Source organism: Acanthopagrus latus, chromosome 22 (genome assembly GCF_904848185.1).
Source record: "Acanthopagrus latus isolate v.2019 chromosome 22, fAcaLat1.1, whole genome shotgun sequence".
In the NCBI taxonomy this organism is placed as follows: Eukaryota; Metazoa; Chordata; class Actinopteri; order Spariformes; family Sparidae; genus Acanthopagrus; species Acanthopagrus latus.
In genome coordinates, this window is record NC_051060.1 from 5575612 (window position 1) to 5584188 (window position 8577).

Consider the following 8577-nt stretch of genomic DNA (forward strand, 5'->3'; position numbering starts at 1 on the left):
TAAACATCTAATTAATTGTCACTTTATGTCTCTAATCTGACGTTTATCTGAGTGTAGAAACTCCTGGCTCGCTCCAACGTGGACGCGACACTCGGTAAACAGTTCAACAATTAGTAAATTGTAAGATTTAGGATTATAGAGGTTTCTGCCTACCTCCTCCACAATGTGCCAACTGTAACTGTGAGTATGAACTCTGCCCTCAGTGACTCTGCAGCCAGCGTGACCAATCACACGGCCCGTATAGCGGCTGGAGATGAAAGCCTTTGGGAGGAGGAGGAGGAGGGGGAGGTGGAGAAGGAGGAGGAGGAGGGTGTCACTCTACAGCTGTATGATAATGAGGCTGAGCTGAAGCCTGTCGGGAAAATAACCGCACACACCACGACATATGTCCACACCTACAAACAAACCCGCAAGCCCCAAACACTGCTGGCAGATCAGGTCAGTTATTACAGGACTTATATACGATCAACAAGGGTTAAAATGCTATGATGCAATGACACAAATCATGAGATTATCCTCAGTTCCGGTGACGGAGAGAGACTTTTTAATACAATATGAAGATATTTAAGAGACAAATGTCTTGATTGTCTTGAAGTCTGATATTTCTATGATACTTATCAAGGGTGGGCCGGGGTCTTGTTGTACTCAGTAATATAGAAAGTAACTTTAACTTCTAACTTTAACTTTACTTCACCAACTGATGTTCTTGTTACTTTGCTATAGTGTCCTTATTTTCTTCTGGCGAGTCAAAAACAATTTTTTAAAAATTGTTCTTAAATTGTATAATTAGTCACCAGATGGTTTCCTTTAATGTGGAGTTCTTGCATTTCAATAAGAACTATAGAATATGACACATTATATTCTATATATCACTACATGTATTTCATATTAAACAAACTCATCAGGTTGCTGAGTTAAATCAAGAAAAAAAAGTTATTACTTTGATTTTGTTCCCTTTTAGCTTCCAGTTTTCTTTTGTGTGTTTGCATTTATAGCTGTGACATGTGATTTTCTGCAGGTGGATTTCTTGTTGTTTTTTTTTTTTTAAATAAACTATATATTTAGGATTAGATATATTATTGTATGTTTTGTCGAACTACGTTATCACAAACTACACACAATGAAAAAGGAAAACTCATCCAGTTCAGAAAAAAACAAAAGCAAAACTCAAACATCTATTTCGAGTCCTTAAAGTTTTGTTTTGCCAGCGTGGTGAGATCATTTCAGAACTTTTCAGTTAAACTTAGACTTTTTCAGGAATATTCCGTGTATGTGTGTTAATATCTTGGAAAAACAAGACAGAAGGTTCAGGCTGCTGCTGTAAATCAAGAAAGAATTACGCGTATTTCGATGATTTTTCTTTTGGATTATAAGGGGACAAAATGTACAAACTGACTCTGCTTCAGATTAAACTGTTTGTTTTTTTTTTAACCACCATTATATTTAGAAGGTTAAGGACAATGTTAATTCTAGGCAGTTATAACGAGGAAATGACTTGAATTAGTATTTCAATGGTGATTGTTTGGAAACACCAACAGTCTAAAATGTGACCTGATCAATCATCTGCCTGATCCTGAGACACAAACTGAAACCTGCTGCTCTCCAAACACCTTTAACACCCGCACAATAATATCACATTTCTCTGTGACATCCCGTCATCCCTCACGGCGCAGGACAGACTCATATCCGGCTGACCGGGTCAGATTTGACCTGCAGGAATTGAGGTTTGCTGTGTTTTTTAACTCGCTGATAATCTCGGTTTGCCCCATTTGGAGGCACAGAAAAAAAAAGCGCACTGATTACGCACAGCACGCGCCGACAGTATCTGGGGGCCAGATTGCTTTTTTGGGGGCCCCCACTTCTTCTTCTTCTCCTTTTTTTTTTTCAACTGTGCAATTTCCTTTTCAATCACGACGGGTCTACAGCTTGCACAAGCGCAGCCATTGTGATGCAAAGCAGGAAACCCTCCTCTCGCTATTAATTATGTATGCGTAAAATGACGGATTCATATGTCCGGAGTTAACTGTCACGCCAGCGCACATGCTGCAGGGCCACTGAGGGTTTTGAAATGTTTGTTTGCTTGTTTGCTGTTTGGTTATTTGTCTCGTGTGGGAAACTGAATTTAGCCCAATCGCTCGGTGCGTAAAAGCGCGTTTTAAATGTGGTTCTAGGAGCTGTGGTTGTCCTGGAAAGTTTTTGGGTGTCTTAGATTAAAAAAAATAATGAAACCAAGTTCCTGAAAACAGTTCAGTCGGGTATCAGAACTCAGGCTTGGGGCTGTTCTAGCGCTGTCTGTCTGTCTGTCTGTCTGTCCCTCACTTTTATTCGATTTCCAAAATTGGTCGTAAATTTCCCTTTAAATTCTGCCCCGCTTCCCCTCCCTGGATTTTAATTTCCCACCTTGTACTTATACATTTTCCAGGTTTCCCTTGTTGTCACTTTGTCCGCTCTCTTCTTCTTGACGCCGTTATGTGGACGGATGTCTCCTTTTTGGACGAATCGGAGCCCCCACCACCCAAAAGAGACACATAAAGCCGAGGCACGTGTAGATTTCTATACAAACTCATCAGACCGTAAAAGCAGGAGGCTCCTGGCGTGTGCCCGGGTCGAGACGAGGAGGAGGAGGAGGAGGCGGAGGAGAGAGAGAGTGTGTGTGGAGTGTGTGTGTGTGTAAAGGGGGGTGGATGGGGGGGCGAAATACAATAAAACCCTCAGGTACATCTGCTTTGCAATCTGCAAATCCTCCCTCCATCACCCCCCTCCTCCTCCTCCTCCTCCCCTCCACCAGCCTCTCCATCCTCCCACACCCACTCTCCAAATCCACGGGGGACCTCGGCTCCTTCTGATTGGTCGGGGATGAGGCAACAAGGGGGGGACGGGAACAATGTCATCATGTCGCCTTAAAAAGAGTGCAGCTATGTTGTGGTGAAAGCACCTCGGGAGGAGAACAGAGGATCAGTAGCAGGAGGACGCGACAACAAAAAGACGCATCAGATGTTCCTGTCAGCGAGCGGCTGAAAGTGGATTTTCCCTCTTCTTTCTCCAGCGGCGTCCAAAAGTGCCTTCAGCTCTCCGTCCAGCGCCAACATGCCGAGGGGATTTTTGGTGAAAAGGAACAAGAAACCCAACCCGGTCTCCTACCGGGTCCGCTCCGACGAGGAGGAAGCGGAACAAGCAGCGGCTGATGCGCCGCCGCTGCCGCCGCCGCCGCCGCCGTGCTCCTCTGCGCCTCTCGCCTCCGTCCCGGTGCGCGCACAGACGCCGACGCCCACCTGCGGGGCGGCGGCCACGGCCCCGGAGCATGAAGCCAAACCGGTGCAGTTTGGAAACCCGGAGGCGGTGTACCAGGCGCTCTACAGCCCCACCCGCCCCGTCAGCCAGGACCACGACCGCTCCTACTTCGAGAGGCGCTTCAACCTCGGCTCCCCGGTGTCTGCAGAGTCCTTCCCCACGCCAGCAGCGCTCACAGCTTTGGATCATCTGTTCGCCCCGGTGGACCTGAAAATCGGCTCCAGCAAGAGCAACCGCAACGAGGCCACCGGCGCCCCATCCACCGCGACGCTCCCCACCGCCGCCGGGACCAAGCGACCCTCCGGCGACGCGGAGCGCAAGAGCAAGCCGCCCTCCAAGAAAACCAAAGCTATCCGGAAACTGCACTTTGAGGATGATGTCACCACATCTCCGGTCCTCGGGCTCAAGATTAAAGAGGCGCCGGTGGACCAGAAGCCTCCCAGACCGCACTCGTCCGGGGGGGACAACAACCCGCTGGGCGAGTTCGTGTGCCAGCTGTGCCGGGAGGCGTACGCAGACCCGTTCGCTCTGGCGCAGCACAAGTGCTCCAGGATAGTCCGGGTCGAGTACAGGTGTCCCGAGTGTGACAAGGTGTTCAGCTGCCCGGCTAACCTCGCCTCTCACCGGCGGTGGCACAAGCCGAAGCCTCAGAGCGCAGCTGCCGGGGCGCAAAACTTGGAGAGCGACAAGGCGACCGCGTCCGGGAAGAGCGCGCCGGATGAAGCGAAGGACTCTAGTGACAGGGACACACCCAGCCCCGGGCCGTCCGAGTCCGGCTCCGAGGAGGGGCTGTACGATTGTAACCACTGTGGGAAAAAGTTTAAGCGCCAGGCGTACCTGCGGAAGCACCTGGCGTCCCAGCACGGCTCCCCAAAAGCGGCGGAGGACGAGGACGCGCCGGCGTGCGAGCAGAGCGCGGCGCCGCTGAACCTGAGCGCCTCCACCTGCCACCCGTGTCCAGTCTGCGGGGAGAACTTTTCCAACAGGGGCGGCCAGGAGCGGCACATCCGCCTGCTGCACTCCTCGCAGGTGTACCCGTGCAAGTACTGCCCCGCCATCTTTTACAGCTCCCCGGGACTCACCAGACACATCAACAAATGCCACCCGTCCGAGAACCGGCAGGTGATCCTGCTACAGATGCCGCTGCGCCCCGCCTGCTGATCCTGACTCCAGGCTTTCACGCTGATCACACAGTCCAGCCTCGTTTCTGGGTGGAATTTTAGGGGACTGCAAACATATCCAACTTATTTAGATTTTTTAAAAAGTTTGGCATCCTAAAAAAATAAAAAATAAAAAATCAAGTGAAACATAGATGGCACTTTGGTGACAAGCTGTAACTTTTGGCTGATAAGAGTGATTTAGTTTTGCTCTTGGCTCAGTTATTTGGATAAGAAATCACCAAATACTGACATTTTCCTCTCATTTGAAGAATTCTGAGACCCTGAACTGCTGAAATTTGTCTCAATTTTAAATGTTAATTTATGATAAATGCACAAATCATTAAAGAATAAAGAGGAATCATCATATTCCCCCCGGCTACCGCCTTTTCTAGACAAATCCAGAGGGAAAAGGAGATTTTTGCAGCATAACCTAATCTGACTCACACCTGCACCAGTTTGTAGAGGTCAGAGGTCAGCCGCTCACCTGCAGCTGGCAGGGATTCAGTGCCTTGCTCAAGGACACTTCAGCAAGTTCTGGGTGTGTGTTTGAACCCTCCCCCGGCCTACAGCCCCCTCCCTCCCCCTCCAACCCCCCCCCCAAACTTCTTAAAGGATCTCTGACGTCATACTCCACACACTTAAAGCGTTAGACTGTTAATTTATTTTTCTAGCATCTCTGCACAAGTGCTATTAGCTTCTAGACCTAAGAGAGGGGACGACCTGTAGCTAATAAAAAGCAGAAAAATCACAGGCCTGTAAGGAACCTTATCTCATCACTCTGATTAGCTTTAACATAGCTTGTGGATCCGTGGATCAGTAGCTGTCGCCTGAAAACAACAAAAAAAAAAGAGTAAAAAACTAGTGTAGCCGGTACTGCCTTTGGATTAGAAACTCCTGCTGTAAAACTGCCTTAAACTGAACTGATCTGATTGTTTTTTGTTTTGTTTTTTTTGTTTTTTTTTTACATTTTTTTTAAATCACTTATTTATCACTGGCTGGGTTAAATATGATTATTGTTTTGTTTTTGTTTTTTTACAAAGCCTTCTGTATTATCACTATACAGTATATCTGACTCTCTGTTTTTTCTCTTCTATTTATTTATGTATTTATTAAATTATTTGTGTAAATTATTGCTCTGTGTGCTCTCTGATGTGATCTGTTGCTGTGTTTTTTTTATCATGATGTAGCCAAATTTATTTTTCTTTAACTTATATCAGAAGTGAGCACGGTGTGTTCAAGCGACATTATAGCAATCGATGGGTTTCATCTGCCCATCTGCTCTTGAATAAAAACTTAATAATGCAATCATGATTTTATTTCTTTATTTGTATTTTTTTTTTCTTTCTTTTTTTTTTGTTCAGGTTTCTTTGTAACCGTTAGCTCTTATACTGCTTTTGGATGTTTCTGCAGTATTTTGCTAAATGTCCAAAAATAATAAAAACCAAACTGAGAAACAGTTTCTCTTCTGTCTCCTGTGTCTTCTGGAACGTTTTAACATAGAAGTATATTTCCAGATGCTGTTTATCATCTGGATTTAAACCCCAAATCAACATAAAAAATGCTTAAAATCATACATATTTCATCTGTCAATAACAAATTCCTTAATTGTATCTTTATCAATGTATTTATCAGCTAAGAACAGTCACAATTGCGGTATGTGTAGCATGTGGTGGAATGCAACCAGGCTTGGGGAGTAATGGACTGTATGTAATGGGATTACACAATTAGGATGCAAAAGAAAGGGTAACTATTCCGGTAAAATGACAGAAGAAAAGATGTAATCTGATTACAGATACATTCAGCAAGAAGGGGATTACTAGCAGGATTATAATTTTAAAACAAAGAGTGACATACGAGTGTGTAACCATGCAGTCTTTTCTCTCAACTTTATTTGCAAGTTTGGTTACGAGGTGATCCAAATGTCACGGAATGTAATCAAGTAACATTAATTTAATATTGTGACACTTTACTGACTACATACTTTAACACGTGATTTGTAAATGTATCGGAATACCTTGTTAAATGAACCCTCCCAACCCTAAATGTAACTAAGTAGATTTAGTCAAGTGCTGCACTTCAGTACAAATTCAAGCTATCAGCGTATTCTCCATTTTATACCTCTTTATCTACTTCAATAGAGCTAAGATATACTTCCAACACTCACTGAAATAATTTATTACATGTTATTGAATGACTTAAAGGTGCAATATGTAGAGTTTTCCCACCTGCTAAATTCACTCATTAAAAATTAGTAGGGGTAAGCAGATGACCAGCGTAAGAGCTGCTAACTATAGTTGACATTAGCTACTTAGCTCATTATCTATGCAGCTAGTGGTCCAAACTGGGAGTGTTGGCACAGGGCTGGTTCATAATTTTGGTTCATTTTTAATGTTTTTTAACTAAAATTCAAAGATTTGCACCTTTAAAGTCAACGGTGTAAGCAAATAATATACTAGTTAATATAGATAGTTATACATAGTACATATAAAACATTTAATGAATTTAAAACATTTAATCATACTGCCCAGATTTATGTATAAATAATTAGATTAGCTCTCTCATGGTGCAAAAGTAATCAGTTTTGTCTTATAATGCTCATGGAAATTTCCGATGCAGGACTTGAACATGTAGTTGAGTGTGGTCTGAATACCTCCTCCACCACTGTGTGTAGCGTGAGAGCTCCGTGTTATTAAACCACCAGATTCGCAGGAGCATCACTGAAGATGCGCCCTTGGTTTCCTGAACAGCACGGCGACCCTGAACGCAGCCCCACATGAAGGTATTTGTGGTGGTGAGGCCAGCGGCTTCTATTTACTCTGACGAACCAGCAGAAGAAAACGAATGCAACAAATGTGGGTTTTTTTTTTTTTATTAAATGATGACGAAGACATGATAAAACCTGTTCGTATACGATGTGTAGGCACATTTGATTACGGTAAACAACAAAGAGCATTATGTTACAGTGACAAGGACAACCAGAAAGTACAACTAACTGTTGACATTATCGATATATTTCGATTTTTTAAAATTTCATATCTGTTCATCGAAATTGTTTCAAGTCTCGACCAACACTTATCACTGAATTTGTTAAGAACATGTGCTGTACAAAGCGTTGGACGTATTTATATCTATTACTGAAGTAAAAACAGTAACATCACATCCTAACAGCCCGATACTAAATAGATAATGTAAATAACTGACTTGAAATAATTGAATTCAATTAAGTCTCATTGAACTGGTTTGGGTTTTTTTTTTCCTCTTCTATTTATGTGCGTGTATAACAGGATGAAAATGCAGAGAGAACAGTTAGCGCACACTGTAACAGAGAGCTTTGTGTACCATGTGTTCAGCGGAGGTCAGAGGTCAGGGGTCAGGGGTCAGCTGCAGGTCGACACACACAAAACATTTCCGCATCTGAAAGACATTCCTGCAGCTCCTCTCTGATTCCCTCTCCTCTCTTTCAGCCTCTCTGAAACACTGGCACGTGGCTGCCATCTTGTTCCTCTCTTCAATTTTTCTTCCACCAGTTAAAGAAAAGACCAGTCATAGTTATTGAATTCAGTCATTGTCCAGGATGCACTGAGCGAGACACTGACAGAACAAATGGTGACAAAAACAAACTCATTTTCACTGCTTCTGGATGGAAACCTTTCGTCCGACCCCAGCATTAACCCCTCCATCACACCCTGGCACTTTCTCCCTGTCTCCAGCTTTTACCACACCGACACACACACGCGCACTTTCACAACAAATACACACACTTTCAGTCCACACACACCCAGAGGCAGGCCATCAGTCTGTGTCTCCCTCCTTGTGTGGCTCTGACAGGTGTAAGCCAGCTGGGGAGCAGACTGCAGATAAGAGCTACAGATAACACACACACATATTAACACACACACATATTAACACACACACACACACACTCACACACACACACACACACACTCTCTCTATAATGGACCAGAGTAGCATTTCCACAGAAATAAAGAGCGTCTGAAACAGCAGCTGTCAGAGCTGCAGGACTCAAACTGTACATCTGACCGTGTTTCACCACTAACCTGCAGCATTAAAGTGTTTTTCTCATTCAAGAATACAAGAATACAAGTTTCTTTTGTCTTAATCACCA

The 8577-nt window shown here is 44.2% G+C and overlaps 1 protein-coding gene across 2 annotated transcripts; it reads left to right on the top strand.

Moving 5' to 3' along the window:
• Positions 1-211: 211 nt before the first annotated feature.
• Positions 212-5896, top strand: insm1a (insulinoma-associated 1a). 2 transcript variants are annotated; one of them, XM_037085975.1, is made up of 2 exons: positions 212-438; positions 2423-5896. In XM_037085975.1, exon 2 carries the CDS (start codon positions 3088-3090, stop codon positions 4450-4452), a length of 1365 nt encoding a protein of 454 aa, XP_036941870.1. In that variant the 5' UTR covers positions 212-438; positions 2423-3087; the 3' UTR covers positions 4453-5896. The 2 variants fall into 2 exon arrangements, with proteins under 2 accessions (XP_036941870.1, XP_036941871.1); XM_037085976.1 differs by having other exon boundaries at positions 409-438; positions 3047-5896.
• The last annotated feature ends 2681 nt before the right edge of the window (positions 5897-8577 follow it).